The sequence below is a fragment of the Bos indicus x Bos taurus genome, chromosome 8 (genome assembly GCF_003369695.1).
Source record: "Bos indicus x Bos taurus breed Angus x Brahman F1 hybrid chromosome 8, Bos_hybrid_MaternalHap_v2.0, whole genome shotgun sequence".
In the NCBI taxonomy this organism is placed as follows: domain Eukaryota; kingdom Metazoa; phylum Chordata; class Mammalia; order Artiodactyla; family Bovidae; genus Bos; species Bos indicus x Bos taurus.
In genome coordinates this window covers 91372036-91390086 of record NC_040083.1, presented here as the reverse complement: position 1 = coordinate 91390086, position 18051 = coordinate 91372036, and the positions used below count along the sequence as shown (strand labels likewise).

The following is an 18051-nucleotide window of genomic DNA, read 5'->3' as shown; positions in this document are numbered from 1 at the left end:
AAAGGTCAGAAGAAGGAAGCATGCTTGTTAGCACTTTCCTTGCCATCTCTTTTTCCTCAAACCTCGTACAGTCTGGGCTATTAGTGTGAAGAAAGTAGGACTGGATTTGAAATCAGACAGACCATATTTGAAGCCTGCCTGTACCATCTACCTGCCTTGGAAAAATCATGAACCCACCCAAGTCTCAGCTTCTTCATCTCTTCAGTAACTTTTTGTAAGGAGTTAATAAAGTAGTAATTTAATGCAGTGGTTCCCAACCTTTTTGGCACCAGGCACCTATTTCATGGAGACAATTTTCCCATGGACCCAGGTAGGGGGATGGTTTGGGGATGATTCAAGAGCATTACATTTATTGTGCACTTTATTCCTATTATTATTACATCAGCTCCTCCTCAGATCATCAGGCACTAAATCCTGGAGGTTGGGGACTCCTGGTTTAATGAACACATCCCTCTTCCTTCACTCCCCCAGGGGGAGGGCTGAAGAGCACAGCACAGCAGAAGCAGGAATGTTCTGGAGGGTACCTCTCCCAACAGGTGCTCTTAAGAAGGACATTCCTCTGACCTCCCATTTTCCAGGTACAGTCCTAGTCCATGTCTGTTACCACGAAGTCATTAAACAATTTCACTCTGAAAAAAAATCCTCATTTGGCAAATGAATAATAGCAATATACGGTCACCTAGCATGCTTTCTTCCACCTATTTCTCACAGTTGGATGTTAATACATGATCCCCTGTGAGAACCTTGATCTATTCACCCTTCATCTCTTGGCAACCCTAGAGCTGTCTAGCGGCAATCTCTCTGAAGAATAAACTGGTTTTTTTTTTTTTAATTCTAGGGCTTTATCTGCTCCCCAGAGTCACCTAGAAAATTGCAGGTCCAATTCTGCAGATCAGACTCCAGCAATTTTCAGAGAAGAATTTTAAATTGACCTCAGATGTTTCTTCATGATCCTCCTAGCACAGCTGTGCCTCTGCTCACAGTAGACTCACTGTCAACCAATTCCACAGGAAAAAAGTATGGCAGACTTTAAGTTTCATTCATTTTACTCTGACTCAGCCCCCAAAAATATAATTTTTTTGAGTCACTGAATTTAAGGGTTCCAGGTTTTATGAAATCTGTTATTTACAAACGAGGAAAAGGAAGGTAGCAGGTCACAGCTTATCGAACTCCCAAAACTTTTCAAGGAATTATTAAGATTTATGATGATACCTCCTTTTATAAGTCTCCTTTAAATATTGGGTTGAATAATGTGCCTTTTACCAACTGGGAATAGTTAAGAAGAAAGAGGAAACAGTTTGGGCAGAGAATGGATAGCACACTCAAACAGCCTGAGGAGAATTTTCAAGAAACTCTTAACAGAGGTGTGATCTAAGGAAACAACAGGAATACTGCAATATCTCAGGGCAGGTAAAGTGAAGGAGACATCACCTAAGCTAAGGAAGCACACCTTAGCTCAAAGGGAAACATGGAGAGAGCCACTCCTAGAATTCAGGGAGGCACAGGAAAAGGCATTCAAATAGGAACTGGAGCCTTTGGTCAGGGATGTAAACATGCCACAGTGACCTGGCTGAGAGAGGGCAAGGAAGTAAATACCTGACCTTAGTCTCCTTCTGTCCTGGCATCTTCCACTGCTGCCTTTGTTGTTCAGTCACCCAGTTATGTCTGACCCTTTGCAACCCCATGGACTGTAGCACGTTAGGTTTCTCTGTCCTTCATCATCTCCAGGAGTTTGCTCAAACTCATGTCCATTGAGTCAGTGATGCCATCCAACTATCTCATCCTCTGTCGTCCCGTTCTCCTCCTGTCTTCAGTCTTTCCCAGCAACAGGGTCTTTTCCAATGAGTTAGTTCTTCGCATCAGGTGGCCAAAGTATTTGTGTTTCAGCTTCAGCATCAGTCCTTCCAATGAATATTCAGGACTGATTTCCTTTAGGATGGACTGGTTTGATCTCCTTGCAGTCCAAGGGACTTTCAAGAGTCTTCTCCAACAGCACAGTTCAAAAGCATAAGTTCTTCAGTGCTCAATCTTCTTTACATCCGTACATGGCTACTGGACAAACCATAGCTTTGACTATATGGACCTTTGTCAGAAAAGTAATGTCTCTGCTTTTTAATATGCTGTCTATGTCTGTCATAGCTTTTCTTCCAAAGAGTAAGCATCTTTTAATTTCATGCCTATAGTCACCATCCACACTGATTTTGGAGCTCAAGGAAAAAAGTCTATCACTGTTTCCATTGTTTCCCTATCTATTTGCCGTGAAGTGATGGGACTGGATGCAATGATCTTCATTTTCTGAGTGTTGAGTTTTAAGCCAGCTTTTTAACTCTCCTCTTTCACCTTCATCAAGAGGATCTTTACCTCCTCTTTGATTTCTGCCATAAGGTTGGTGTCATCTGCATAGCTGAGGTTATTGATATTTCTCCTGACAATCTTGATTCCATCTTGTGATTCATCCAGCCCAGCATTTCACATGATATACTCAGCATATAATGTCAGTAAGCAGGATGAAAATATATAACCTTGACATACTCCTTTCCCAATTTGGAACCAGTCTATTGTTCCACGTCTGGTTCTAACTGTTGCTTTTTGACCTGCATACAGGTTTCTCAGAAGGCAGGTAAGACGGTCTGGTATTCCCATCTCTTTAAGAATTTTCCACAGTTTGTTGTTATCTACACAGTCAAAGTCTTTAGCATAGTCAATGAAGCAGAAGTAGATGTTTTTCTGGAATTCTCTTGCTTTTTTGATGATCTAGAAGATGTTGGCAATTTGACCTTTGGTTCCTCTGCCTTTTCTAAAACCAGCTTGTACATCTGGAAGTTCTTGGATCATGTAGTGTTGAAGCCTCGTTTGAAGGATTTTGAGCATGACCTTATTAGTGAAATGAGTGCAATTGTGCAGTAGTTTGAACATTCTTTGGCATTGCCTTTCATTGGGATTGGAATGAAAACTGATCTTTTCCAGTCCTGTGGCCACTGCTGAGTTTTCCAAATTTGCTGGCATATTGAGTGCAGCACTTTCACAGCATCATCTTTTAGGATTTGAAATAGTTCAGTTAGAATTCCATCACCTCCACTAGGTTTGTTTGTAGTGATGCTTACTAAGGTCTACTTGACTTCACACTCCAGACTTCCAGGATGTCTAGCTCTAGGTTAGTGATCACACCATCACGGCTCCAGGTCACTAAGATCTTTTTTGTATAGTTCTTCTGTGTATTCTTGCCACCTCTTCTTAATATATCTTCTGCTTCTGTTAGGTCCATACCATTTCTGTCCTTTATTGTGCCCATCTTTGCATGAAATGTTCCCCTGGTATCTCTGATTTTCTTGAAGAGATCTCTAGTCTTTCCCATTCTATTGTTTTCAACTAAATTTTTGTATTGTTCACTTAGGAAGGCTTTCTTATCTCTCCTTTTTATTCTTTGGAATTCTGCATTCAGATGTGTATATTTTTCCTTTTTTTCTTTGCCTTTCACTTCAGGAGAGGGTATTAAAATAGGAGCTGGACGCTTTGGTTAGGGGCATAGACATGCCACAGTGACCTGGCTGAGAGAGGGCCAGGAAGTAAATACTTGACCTTAGTCTCCTCTCTGCTCCCCCCACCCCAGCCTCTTCTACCACTGCCTCAAGCCAAGGAAACCAGTCACTGTAGTCCATAAGCCTCCCTATGGCACAAATTGGGATGGGGAGAGGTGGAGAGTGGGTCTGGGACGTAAAAACTGTCTAGAACAGCCCCTCATGGCAAGTGAAGGTAGGGAAGGGGCCAGCTAAAAGAAAGCGCCTGCAGCCTGACCACCTAGAATGTGCAGCTTCTGCACCTGCAGACCAAGGTCTAGCCTGCAGGGAGGGAGATTGTTCCTTGCACGGATTACAGAGGAGGAGGTAGGACAACCGGGACTGGAATGACCTTGGTCTTAGGAAGCAGACCACCCTTGCTCTATCATTACTCTGAGAAGACAATTTCACATCCTTGGGGAAGTTACTGAATCTCTGTGAGCCTCAGCTGAAGCCATAGCTTGCTGGGTTTTTACAAGGTTTTCTGCCTAGGTTTTCTGCCTCTGATTCCATGGGTCTCCTTGTGTTGCTGTTGGATGTTTAGGAAACAAATAACATACTAAGCACGAGGTGGAACATTGCAGTGAAGGGAGCTCTACTTCAGAAATCCAGAAATCTCAATTATGGAAAGTAGGAAAAAGGAAAAATAAATTTTGAGACAGTCTAAAAGTAAATTACACTTTTCAGTGGTTTTTTTAAAAATTAATATTAAAGAAAGTGCACATTAGGAAACTTTGCCCCATCCCATCCATGATCTCACCTTCAATTTGACCCTCACCCCATCCCTGAATTTACTCAATCCTTGCCCTCACCCCATTCCTGCCCCCTCACTCCAACCAAACCTTTAATTCATTCTTGATCTTACCCATCCTTGGCAACCCCCAATCCTGAACCTCATCCAGTAAGGATGAGTGGGGTGGAGTGAGGATGTTTGTGAAGTTCATTATTAGGTGATATTTTAAGCTGAAGTGTAAATGGTTTAAGAGCACTGTACAGGTGCAAATATAAAAACAACCTCTGTGTCAAAATATCCCCATGTAAAATGTACATAAAGACATCATGAACACAAATTGCTTAACCTCTCTGAGTTTCCTCCTCTACTAGCTGGAGAGAAGATCTGATGATTTGGCTTGGTGTAAGGAACAGAGATAATGTTCACAAAACTGTCTGACATGTGGTATGTACTAAATGGATGGTAGTTATCATATCATATGGTAGTCAGGATGGTAGTTGTCCTTACTCTCTCATGAACCAACTGAGTGACTTTCAGCACATCACTTAATTTCTCTGAAGTCTTTTTATTGCCCTTAAGACTGAGCCATGCAGCATGTCCTGCTTTGAGAATGCTGTGGTTCTCAGGCAGGCACATTTAAAGGAATCCTGACCTAACTAGCTGAAGATCTGGCTCCTGGGACCCTAAGGAGGACAATGAACTGATGGGCTCTCCATCCCTGACCACCAAAACGAGCATCTAGTGTGAAACCTAGTAATATTTGTTCACTGAGAAAGTGGAGCTTTCTCATAGCAGACTCATTCTTCCCTCTTAATTTTTTGTGGGGATGAGGAATGGGTTAGTCATCTATATGTTGAAAGCCAAACAGATCACACAAGTCACATCAAGGAGCTTCAGTGCCTGTCAATTTTCTTTGCGGTTTATCTTTAAAGACCCAAACGGAATAGTACAGGAGTGGGGGAGCGGTGAGTTTTAACTCAGTCTCTTTTGCTGTTAACAACTAGGTCACATCGCAACAGCCTCCTGCACCTCTCTCATCCCTGCCCCTTCCTTTTTCAATTTAAAATGTCACTGTCTGCTTTTCAACCTGATGAAAGTTATGGTGAGGCAGGGAGAGTTAATGACTGTAGATTGCTTTAAATTGAAAACCTGTGTAAGTCAAGAACCACTTTGACAGCTGAGTGCTTCCCTTGAAATAGCCTAAGTAATTACGCTTAATATTTAAGCCAAGCATAAGGTCAGATGGAACCTATCCAGGTAGCGCTTTCTGAAAACCTAAAGAAACACAAAGCTGTACGTGTGTCCTTTTATAATATGGTGGAATTGTACATGAAGAAAGAGAGGCCAGCCTCAGAAAGGCCTCACCTTCTCTTACCAGAACAAATTCACCTAGCTGAACAAATGTTTCCTCCTCCGTGCCTGAGTACAGACTATGCATATAGAAGAAAAAAATACTTGATAAATAATAAGTACATGCTTATTTTTTGGACTCATCTCCAAAAAAGCAGAAGCATCTTATAATTCCAACATAAATGTTCTTTCATATAATATTTACATGTTATAGAACTGAAGACTTTGGGGGGAAAACTTGAGAAATATAAGATTCTGGAATTTTCTGTTTTGCAGTGTGCCTTATTAACCAGCACCTACAATTTTATGTTATTCCTTTTATCCAACTCAGCTTGTAGATTTCAATGAGAAAACATGAAGATGGCTTACACAAACCATTAGCCTCAACTTAAAACAGATATTTAAAGAAACAACAATAACTATTTTCTTTAAAAAGCATTCCAAGTCGGGTTGCTGGGTGCGCAGGCTGGAGATCTACAATTCTCTAGTCTTGTTTCTCTAGCTTGTTTTCACAAAGCTACAGCTGCTTCTCTATGACTCGCTGGTTAATATAAATGACAGAAGCTTGAATTCTGATACAGTAAGAACATTCCAGCAAGTTCCCACCCCCCACCCGACCCTTGCTAATGAGCAAGTAACCAGATAACACGGCATAAGAGTCTCCTCTTTGATATACCAGAGCTGCTTGGGCGTCAGTTGTATGACCACCTACTGTTAATAGTCCTTGTTTTCCCTCTGGTTGAATTCAACAAGTTCATGAATATTTATAAATGTTATCCACTATGTGACTAAAAGGTGTGAACAGTGCTCAAGCTGATTAGGACTATTGTGAGAGACAGTCTTCCTTCCACTGTTTTAGATTTCCATACACTTAAATCTGTGGGGGAATCACATGAAACAGGACTCCTCCCTAATTATTCCAAGTGCTAAATAGTTACCTCCAGGTTCTGAAGTTTCCTGCTTCTGGGGAGAAGAAAAAAGAAAAAAACATGAAAATGTGTGAAGATTGCCATCTAGTGGTTATAGTGTGAAGTTTTACAAAATATCAGAAAACCATGCGTTTTATTTCTCAGACAGTATTAACCAAGTCTAGTAATGTGAACGGAGAAGGCAATGGCATCCTACTCCAGTATTCTTGCCTGGAGAATCCCAGGGACGGCAGAGCCTGGTGGGCTGCTGTCTATGGGGTCGCACAGAGTCGGACACGACTGAAGTGACTTAGCAGCAGCAGCAGCAGTAATGTGAAAACTTGCCCCAACGTTTCCTCTGAAAACACTTCCTCCCATAGCTGTGGGAGTTGGATGAGAAGCCAGCACTGTCAGGGGTGCAGGGCAAGGAGCCCTGGAGCCCTTACAGGGTCCCCATCTCATTACACAGTAAAGGTAGCTTCCTGCAACATCCAAGCACAGGGCAGGTCAGCCAGGGAAGCCAGTGCAGTCACATTTGGAGTTTCATCTTTGCCTGCCCCCTCTGTCTTTCTATCCAGTAAGACTTCAAGCCTAATTTTATGAGTTGCATTGTGCCCCGCCATCCCCTAGCAAAGATAGGTTGAAGTCCTCCCCCTGATACCTCAGGAGAGGGCCTGGTTTGGAAATATGGTCATTGAAGAGGAGATTAAATAGTCATATTGTAGTAGAGAGGGTCCTTAATCCAACATGACTGCCGTCCCTGTATGGAGACAACTAGCTTGCAGAGACTGAGACATGGGGAGAACACCACGTGACCATGAAGGCAGACGGTGGATTTATGGCGGCTTGAGGCCAGAGAACACCAGAGTTGGCCAGCAAACTATCAGAAGCTAGGAATAAACAAGGAAGGATCTTACAGGTTTGATGGAATGTGGTCCTGCTGACATCCTGATTTCAAATGTCTGGTTTTCAGAACTGGGAGACAATACATTTCTGTTGAAAGCACAACCCAGTTTGTGGCACTTGTCATGGAAGCCCAACAAATGAACACACTTCACCTTTCTCCTCTTGTGCCTCTTTCATCCTTGCTCAGCTCTCATACTCCAGACAAACAGGCATAGTTGTCATTGTTTGCTGGCTGCTCTCCCAAGTGTCAGGCTCTCCCCTTGTTCAGCTCACCCTTCACAATGCCAGGTTGATCTTTTAAGACTATGATTCTGATTAGGTCACTCACCTGGCTTCCCTGTCATATAAAAACTGAATGTCTTCAGCCAAACATTCCAAACTCCTCTTGATCTGGTTCCTTCCAGCTCACTTTCCGTTATTTAGCTCAAGTATTTCAGCCACATTAAACTAGTCACTGTTATCTGTCACTGCTCCCTTTCCCACTACTGTGATCATGGATTTTGCTCCCCTTGTCTTCATCAGAATCAAACAGTACTTCTTGGGGCAGGGCGGGGAATCTTCATTCATTTCCAGCAAGAATTCTAGGAAGGTCTCAACAATTTCTCAGTTCTCTGAATTCTTACAGCTCTTTGCCCTTACCTCTCAGATGATATCTTTCTTTTTCCATCTTGTGCTGTAAGTAATCACCGTCTTTAATGCTTCAATTCACTCAGTAATCAGTAGATTTTTCTGAGTAGGGACCATCTCTACATGCCCCCAATGTTGTATATGTCAAAACATAACTGGATAAATGATGCCCTGTAAAGGAATGATTGAATAAATGTTGCCCTTTCTTTAATGTCTAGGGCATGGTCAGACCATCTGTTCACTTCATCTAATATCATGCTCTCCCTTGACCTCCCTGTTCTGGCCACAGTGGCCTTTAAGTTTGTCTTACCTGGCTCCTCTGCCCCAGTCTGCACCCAGAGGTCTTTCTTCCTGGAACACATATCCCTGCTCAAATATCCAGTTAACTTCTCCCTGAGATTTCAGCTCAACCATCACTTCTACAACAGGGGTTTTGTTCATCTTTCTGACTAAATCAAGTTCCTATTGTGTGACCTCTCATCTGTGATGCTCACCACGGGTTCACCCATACATTTATGGGCATGATAATTTGGTTAATAGGCATCTTCCCTATGAATAGTAATCTCCATAAGGACAGAGACAGGTGGGAAAGTATTTGCCTTAGGTCACTACTGTATGCCTTTCATATTTCAGAAGCTCAATAAATATTTGTGTAGAAAACAAAGGAGTAGTTGAGTGTATCTGCATGAGTATATATGCAAATAGTCTATTAGAATTAGAATTTTCTAAGCTAGTATCCAGTAGGCAATAATTATAATATCTATCATATTTGTATCTACTATATGCTAGGCACAGAGTCTAATACTTTATGCATTCTATCTCATTTAATCCCGAAAATGATGCTATAAGTTAGCAATTGTATCCTTGTTTTACAGATGAGCAAACAGTGGTTCAGACAAGTAACTCAACCCAAGATTACACAGTTGTTAAATAGCAAAATTATGATTAAAAAGCCATATATTCCAAAGTTCATTTTAAATACCATCCCAGAACTACAGAAGAAAATCAACATAGTACTCTTGATCCTTTTGACTATACATGATGAACATAAAAGACTGAGCAAATAGTGTTACATCCTTAAAGCCAAAACACTCAAGAGTAGATTTCTCAGGGGATTGTTTCTTGTTCACAGAAAACCTCCATCTCCTGGCACATAGTAGGTGCTCAACATATAATGTGTTAAATGGATTTTTTTATTTTTGAAGTAGAGTTGGTAGCTCAGCTGGTAAAGAATCTGTCTGCAATGCAGGAGACTGAGTTCGATTCCTGGGTTGGGAAGATCTCCTGGAGAAGGGATAGGCTACCCACTCCAGTATTCTTGGGCTTCCCTGGTGGCTCAGATGGTAAAGAATCCACCTTCAATGTGGGAGACCTGGATTTGATCCCAAGTTGGGAAGATCCCCTGGAGAAGGGCATGGCAACCCACTCCAGTATTCTTTCCTGGAGAATCCCTGTGGGTGGAGTAGCCTGGTGGGCTGCAGTCCACGGGGTCGCAAAGAGTCAGACACAACTGAACGACTAAGCAAATACAGAGTTGACTTATGATATTAGTTTCAGGTTTACAACATAGGGATTCACTATTTTTATAGTTTATACTCCATATAAAGATATTATAAAATATTGGTCATATTTTCCCTGTGCTGTATGTTACATCCTTATATCTTATTCATTTTATACCCAGTCCTTCATACCTCTTCATCTCCCTCCCCGTCTCTTGCGCCTCCCGCCACCACTTCCCTCAATCAGAACCACTAGTTTGTTCTCTGTGAGTGTTTCTGTATTATAATATTCATTTGTCTTATTTTTCAGATTCCACATATAAGTGAAAACATTTGTATTTGTCTTTCTCTGACTTATTTCAGTTAGCATAACACACCCTCCAGGTCCATCCGTGTTACTGCAACATTTGTTCAATGGATTTAAACTTCAAACAAGGTTTGTCACATCAAAGAATGATAAAACTGATAAATCCAGAGTCAAAATTCTGCTTTGAGAAAGCAAATGAAGGAATAGGAAAGGGAAGAATAAGGAGACAGGGTACAAAATTAGGGGCTCAGGGTCCTTTTGAGTCCCTAACGTGTTCTGATATGCTATTTGGGGTGCTTTTTTAAAAAGTAGATGTTATCCCACTTAGACCTATAAAAACACCACCACTATATTATTTCTAAGTTGCAGGTGAGAACTCTGATGCTCATGAAAGGTTTTAACATTTTCTTTAAGTTGCTTTTCTTTTTTTAATGAGGACCATTTTTAAAGTCTTTATTGAATTTGTTACATTGTTTCTGTTGTCTATAATCTGTTTTTGTTTTGTTTTTTGGTCATGAGGAATCTTAGTTCCCCAAACGGGGATTGAACCCACACCCCTTGCATTGGAAGACAGTCTTAACCACTTGACCACCATGGAAGTCCTTCATGAAAGGTTTTAAACTTAGAGCTATATTGTTCCACATTCTACATGGTGGCCAATTCAATACAAATAGATGTTAAAGATGCTGACCAGTGAAATCACAGAAACGTGAGGGCTTCCACCTGTAAATCTCACAGAGTAACTATGTGAATTACTCAGAAGCCTGTTCTCCTGACTAACTTGGAAGATGAAGTTTTACCTGATTCTCAATTCTCATTACTTCTGTTTCTATTTTCCAACGTCAGCTATATTTGCACATAACCCTTCCCGGTTCCTTTTTCTTTTTTTGAAAACTCTTGAGGAAAAGAAAATGGCTTATTGAAAATGGATATGGTGTCAGAATCCTAATTTCTTCCAGAACAACCAGTCAATCCTTTTAACATGCTTACTGTAGTGAATGTCCAGCAATCCACATCCCTTCATAGTGATAAAGAGAGTGACAAATAGCATTTTTCATGGAAATGACTAAGAATAATGGCTGGAGAATATTGAAACAATAACACGAAGTCCCATAATAATGCTGAACTACAAAGTTTATGAAATGTGAAACAATGGGAAACTCAGCTTTACATTGACTAAAATTTCAGATCCAACATCACATTATCTCCTCTACAAGGCAGTAAAGCAGTTCCAACTGCTCACTGAATTATTTCAAGGAAGTGGTACCATCTTCCTGGTATTGTCTGTTTGACCATTAAATTAGTTAACTCTTAGGACAATATTTCTCCTTCTACATAACATTTCTATATGCAGTCCCTCTTCTCACTCTTAGAATAGATAAGTGAATGTGAACATGAAAGTCGTTCAGTCATGTCCAAATCTTTGTGATCTCACGAACTATACAGTCCATGGAATTCTCCAGGCCAGAATACTGAAGTGGGTAGCCTTTCTCTTCTCCAGGGGATCTTCCCAACCCAGGGATCGAACCCAGGTCTCCAGCATTGTGAGCAGATTCTTTACCATCTGAGCCACAGAGAATAGATAAAACAGATGATGATTATCACCACTTTACAGATGAGGACAGTTAGGCTAGGACATAACAGCTCTTCTAATAATCACAGCTAATGGGGCAGAGCAGGGACTGGAACCTGGTCTATTTAATTCCTATGCTCTCACTACTGCACCTTGCTACCTCCTAATAACACACCACATAGAGGAAAATACTTACTCAAGAGTTCCTACACTAATGACTCCTTCCTAAAGAACGACCTTCAGAACATTACTCAAGAGAAAGTCGTGAGGACTCCATAGGAGTACAAGTGAGGTTCATCACTGCTTGCCTGCAATGGAAAGTTTGCCATCGGCCACCAAAGAACACTGCCCTGGAGGAGCTGAGTTAATGCTGGCAAAATACTGAGAGTAGCAAGTGGCATAGTGTACACGGTATACAAGAAGTGTTCATCAAACAGACATACATACACTTAAGTGCTCAGGCTTCCAAGTATTCTTTCTTTAAGCCTTCGTCTCCACCAGCAGGGTAAACAATAACAAAATTAGTAATAATAACGATAATAATGATTGTTTATCTTATTAGCTAGTAACAGCTTTAATCCTCATACAACTGTATGAAATACATTATTAGCCTCATTTTACGATTGGGAAAACTGACATTAACAACTCGTCCAAGCTACTTACAGCTATTAAGCGGACAGTTAAGATTCAATTGTCCTGTTTTACCAAACACAAGTCTGTGTGCCCCATGAAGAGTGAGGCCAAACAATACCAAAAGGTTAGAGTTTGGAGCAGAGAAAGGGTAACTGCAAGGCCATGCAAGGAGACAGGTGACTCATGTCTTAAAAACCCCCAAACTCCCTGAAAGTTTACAGCAAAGCCCTCTCTTAGGAAAAGTGAAGGAGGGACGTGATTAGTTGTTGCAAACTTCTTAGGGTCAGATCCTTTGTTCTTCAGGTCACGACGTTCCTGTAAACTTCCACAGAAGCACATGTTGCTCTCTGTTCTGACAAGAAAGGGAAGGGGAGGCATTTAATTCTGTCTCCTTGGCTGCTTGTGCCTTTGAACACTTAAATGCTGCAGGCAAAGTAACATTGTTACCCCTTATTTTACTCGCTCAAGGTCCCAAGGCTTGACTTTCATCCTTCAGGGTCCAGCCCTGGCTAAGTCCATTTTCAGACCAGTACCCTGCCCAGCCTGGCGTGCTGCAGTCCATGGGGTCACAAAGAGTAGAGCACAATTTGGTGACTGAACAACAACAAACCTGCCCAGAAGCATTTGATCCATGCAGTCCAGGTCCTCCCTCCAGTGACCAGGCCCTGCTGAAGAGGCAGGTCTCACCTGGCAGTGCTCCCAGGGCCAGGTCCCCAGACTCTGCCCAGCTGTCATCACTGAGGAAGCCAGGTGCCCAGGACCCAGCCAGACCTTAGGCCCCTCAGACTCCCCAGACGAGGATGGGTCTCAAGCACTGTGAGCCAGGATGACTGCTGCCGCCATTAGGTTGCAGGGGATGGGGCAGAGGTTCACCACCACTTCAAGGCCTGAACCCACCCAGTGGGTGGCCATAGCGAGAGCTCTGCAGGACACAGCGCTCAGCCTGTCCCCGGGCCCCCAGCTCACCTGCCAGCCAGAGACCAGAAGGCCTGGAGTGCCTTTGGGAAAAGGCCACAGTCTGCCTCTCACCACACTCACAGACACAAGGACCTTGGTCCAGCTGACTGTTGGCCAGGCTGGGTCTCTCACCACCACCGCTGAGGTGCTAATGGTCTCTGGTTAAAGGTCTTGCGCTGAAGGTCGTGATCTCATGCTAACAGCCAGCTGTGCGCCTGCCCCACCCCTAACACACTACTCTAAATCCCTTCTACTCGAACATGCTTCTTTCAGATCTAGTTAATTCAGTCCAGATAATAATTCAGTCATCAAATATTTCAGCCTCTAAACCTTTACTTTTCTTTCTTATTACTATTATTTTATTTTATTTATTTGGCTGCACTGGGTCTTAGTTGTGGCAGGCAGGGTCTTCAATCTTCCTTGCATCATGCAGGATCTTTAGTTGCAGCATGTAGGATCTAGCTCCCTCAGTGAGGACAGCTGGGCAGGGTCTGGGGACCTGGCCCTGTGGGCACCGCCAGCTGAGACCTGCCTCTTCAGCCAGGCCTGGGCACTGGAGGGAGGACCCAGACTGAGTGCTAGATGAACGTTCCTGGGCAGAGTTGTTATTGTTGTTCAGTCACTAAGTCGTGTCTGACTGTTTGCACTCATTGACTGCAGCACGCCAGGTTGGCCCCCTGCTTTGGGAGCGTGGAGTCTTAGCCACTGGACCACCAGAGAAGTCCCTCCTTTTCTTTTAAACTGCGTAGACCTAATGGTAAGGTATTCCATGGCTTTGTTGTGCCAGTTTCAGCATGACTACCTTCAGGCTGATATTTTGGCTGAACTAAAGCACAAAAAAGGTGCCAACCTTTTTTAAAATGAGGGAGTGTTTGCCTCTTCCAGTTTGATTTAGGGTCCTAGGAATCCCCCAAGTCCCTTTAAAATGAATGTTCTTGAGCCAACTGTATTAATACTTTGTATGCACTTGGAGGAACTGATGTGTTCCTAAAAGAAGAAGGAATCTGGGGAATGGCGGTGAGATTCATCATCAACAAAATAGGAATAAATCCAGCTGAAGCAAGGTGGGAGAGAGTGAGAGAGCCTAAGGGCCTCTTATACTCTCAAAACACAGCAAAAGCTTCTCAGGGCACATTGCAGCCATTCCCCAAAGTGATCTGCAGGACAGTCATCAGGCACTGCTGCTGCTGCTGCTGCTAAGTCGCTTTAGTCATGTCCGACTCTGTGAGACCCCATAGACGGCAGCCCACCAGGCTCCACCGTCCCTGGGATTCTCCAGGCAAGAGTACTGGAGTGGGATGCCATTGCCTTCTCCAGGCACTAGCCCAACAAAAATAAGGAGTAGGTTTGAGATGATGTATTTGAAATAATAAGCTGACAGAGGTCTTGGGACCCAAGGTCTTGGGACCTGTATCTTCCCGAAAAGTGCCCTGAATTCAGCATTGTGTATACTCCTCAGGAATATGTTACTGCCTGTAGATGATCCATATGAGAAATTTTGTGCGATAGCTGGACAGTCTCTTACAAAGACCCTGAACCCAATGTTCTAAAAAAGGTCAGTGGCCACTGCATCAGAAGGATGTCAATCCTGGCTTTCCCTCCCAGAAAATTTTTTAAAAAACACTTGACCCTTGAACAGTGCCAGGGGGTTTAGGGGTGCCAACCATCTGTTCAGTGGAAAATCCTTAATTTTATAGTCAGCCCTGGGTATCCTTTCTCAGTATCCATGGTTCTGCGTCAGAGTATTCAACCAACGCCAACCCTGCAGTACTGTAGTATTTACTATCAAAAAATATCTGCATATAAGTGGACCCACACGGTTGAAACCCATGTTGTTCAAGGATCAACTGTTGATGTATATATGACACCAACGCCTTGATGTATTATCTCATTTAGTCCTTAGAGGAGGTCTGCAAATAAGCATCAGGAGCTCCTGCTTGCAGTTCACGCAGTCATTCAACATATGTTAAACACTTACTGCATTTCAGGCACTGTGCTGGGGATACTGAAGTGATTAATACAAAGGCAGCCCCACCCCCTTGGAGTTCACTTTCCAAGCGAAGGAGGAAAAGTGAGGACGTGAGAAGATTTTAAAAATATCAAGAGATAAAGGTTAAGGTGCTGAGAGAAGGATTCAGAAAGGGGAATTCTCCCCCAGCTCCCCTCTCTCCTACTTTTCCTATCTTACCCCCTGAAAGCTTCCCTCTCCCACCGCTTCTTCTCCCCTGATCTCCCCTCACCCACTCCTCCACCTGGCTCCCAGCACCTCCTATTTTCTCGTCTGGTTGCCCGAAGCAGGGGAGGGGGAGGGGGTGAGAGGGGCTAGGGGGCGGGCGGGGGTGGGGGAAGATGTCCCCGCGAGCCTGCCCCACCTGGCCCTCCACCTGCGGGCACAACGGTCTCTTTTTAGCCGCGTGTGCGCCCACCGCCCCTGATCCCTCCTCAGACCCTATGAGCAACAGACTGGCTCCAGAATGGGAAATGAGGCCAGTTACCCGGCGGAGATATGCTCGCACTTCGACGAAGATGAAATTAAAAGGCTGCGCAAGCGTTTTAAGAAGCTGGACTTGGACAGTTCCAGCGCTCTGAGCGTCAAAGAGTTCACGTCCATGCCAGAGCTGCAGGAGAACCCGCTGGTGCAGCGGGTGATAGACGTCTTCGACACCGACGGCGACGGACAGGTGGACTTCCGGGAATTCATCCTGGGGACCTCCCAGTTCAGCGTCCGGGGAGATGAGGAGCAGAAGCTGAGGTTTGCTTTCAGCATCTACGACATGGACAAAGACGGCTACATTTCCAACGGGGAGCTCTTCCAGGTGCTGAAGATGATGGTAGGCGACAACCTGAAAGACTGGCAGTTACAGCAGCTGGTGGACAAAACCATCATCCTCCTGGACAAAGACGGGGACGGGAAAATCTCCTTCCAGGAATTCAGTGCTGTGGTCAGAAGCCTGGAGATCCACAAGCACTTGGTGACCATTGTGTGAGTTTTATAAGGTCGCCACTCAACAGCAACTTTTTCTTTCTTCTCTATCTCTTTAAAGATCTGCCCAAGAAGTCCAGTAACTGCCATCTCTGATCTACTGGAAAGTGTCTCTCTTACTGAAGCAAGATCTTCCAGCCTCTTGACCACCTACCTCAGTGTTACTAACTCTTCTGCTCTCAATGATTCAGGATAATGCCCTGAGTTGGGGAAAACATGATGAAGGAGCATGGAGGGAAAAGAAAAGGAAACAGCTTTTATGAATGTATTTTTTTTTTCTTTGTTTTGATTCAGAAACCAAACTACAAAGAGTGAAGAGAACTTTTAAAGTTCAAAAATAAGAAAATATACATCTTTTCCTTTACTTCTCATGGTTTTATATATGGGGAAAAAATTCCCAAAAGGTGCTAGGTGAACTATTTTCATTTACTTGTGGTGTTCAAGCATCTTTTAACAGATTATTAATTCCTTATTGTAGCAAGAGGGATGAATCTATTTCTCTTGGCTGAGCATCTTTTAATCACCTCTCTCTAGGCAACAAAAGCCCATCTTTCCCTTTTGAAAGCCTCAGACCACAGCTGGGTTCCTCCTGTCTCATTGCTCCAGCTCCTTTACAGTTTCTTTTCAGGCAGAAATTCAGAGGCCTTGTAAGAAAGGCTAAGACAAAATCCCCAGTCTATCAGTCTCAGTGAAGGTGGCTTTTCAGGCTTGATTGCCTACCACAGTATTAAGTTCAGTTAATGGGCCTTCCACACAACCACGACAGAGAACTGCCTGGGAAGCTCATGCATGCATGCATGCTCAGTTACTTCAGTCCTGTCAATCTCTTTGACACCCTATAGACTGTAGCCCACCAGGCTCCTCCATCCATGGCATTCTCCAGGCAAGAATACTGGAGTGGGTTTCCATGTCCTATTCCAGGGGATCTTCCTGAGTCAGGGATTGAACCCACATCTCCTGGGTCTCTTGCATTGCAGGTAGATTCTTTACTGCTGAGCCACCAGGGAAGCCCTTCCTGGGAAGCTCTCTCACCTCCAGTACCTAGTGGGAGAGAATGGGCCACACTCATAGTCCTTCTTCCCACAGGCAGAAGTGGTGGTGATTCCAGCTGCAGTGGACTCTCCCCAGGGTGTGGAAGTGGTATTGCTCTTGGCATTCAAAAGATGCAGAGATGAACAGGTACACCTCTGTAGCAGGAGTGGAAGCTGTCTATACTAACAAAACTTTTTTTAAGTTTGACCTGGACCTGGCAGGGAAGTTGAGAGCTCTCTCATTGGGGGAAGCCTTGTCTCTAATGTAACATTCAGCCCAGAGTCCCTCACACCCTAATAAACCTGCAGCCAAGGGGTATGCTGGAGCTGTTCTTACTGGGTGAGAACAAAAGTGGGCACTTCCCTCCCCAATTCCATGTTCAGAGATGTCATATCTATAGTTTCAGATCAGCCACTGTGGGAGTAGTAAGAACTCATGGAAAAGAGCAAAAAGTTGTAGTTGTTTTTGTCCTGCTTCTTTTGGAGAGTCAGTGTACCAGTAAGTACACTGTACCAGTGTACCAGTGTACCAGTAAGTACACTGTCCCACTTACTACTGCCAGTTCGCAGGACAATGAGACATACTCTCCCTACATGTACGAAGCCAAGGTATAAACCCTAGGTGATTTTTTTTTTCAGGACAAGGAAGACCCATTTCTAGATTTATTATCTTTATATTTTGAAAAGGCTGGTAGCTAGTCTTGCTTCCCCTAAAAGTAGGATAAATAAACCCCCACATTTCATTATTGGCACTATGCCATACTTTTTATTTTATAAAGTACTTATGAGCCACAAAGAATAGATGTGCCTGCCCCTTAAATTCCTGTGTAGTCCTAAATATAAATGTATTAATAATCAGTAAATGTTCCCAATCCTGTAGTTATACGAGCCTTACCCCCATTTCAGGGTGACACAGTGAAAAGACTCAGACACACCTGAGTTTGGATTCAGTTACAACTGGGTTTTTATCAGTCACTTGTTATTAGC

General features: G+C 43.4%; 2 protein-coding genes across 2 annotated transcripts in view; both read left to right on the top strand.

Annotated features, from left to right (window-relative positions):
* GRIN3A (glutamate ionotropic receptor NMDA type subunit 3A) overlaps positions 1 to 18051 on the top strand; it is a 205096-nt gene that overhangs the window by 161021 nt on the left and 26024 nt on the right. The window lies entirely within an intron of this gene.
* On the top strand, positions 15455 to 16397 carry PPP3R2 (protein phosphatase 3 regulatory subunit B, beta). The gene has a single exon (XM_027550426.1). It carries the CDS (start codon positions 15525 to 15527, stop codon positions 16035 to 16037), a length of 513 nt encoding a protein of 170 aa, XP_027406227.1. The 5' UTR covers positions 15455 to 15524; the 3' UTR covers positions 16038 to 16397.

Excerpts from the sequence above, each read along its gene's own strand:
- PPP3R2 (XM_027550426.1), top strand. The coding sequence starts at position 15,525 with ATGGGAAATGAGGCCAGTTACCCGGCGGAGATATGCTCGCACTTCGAC.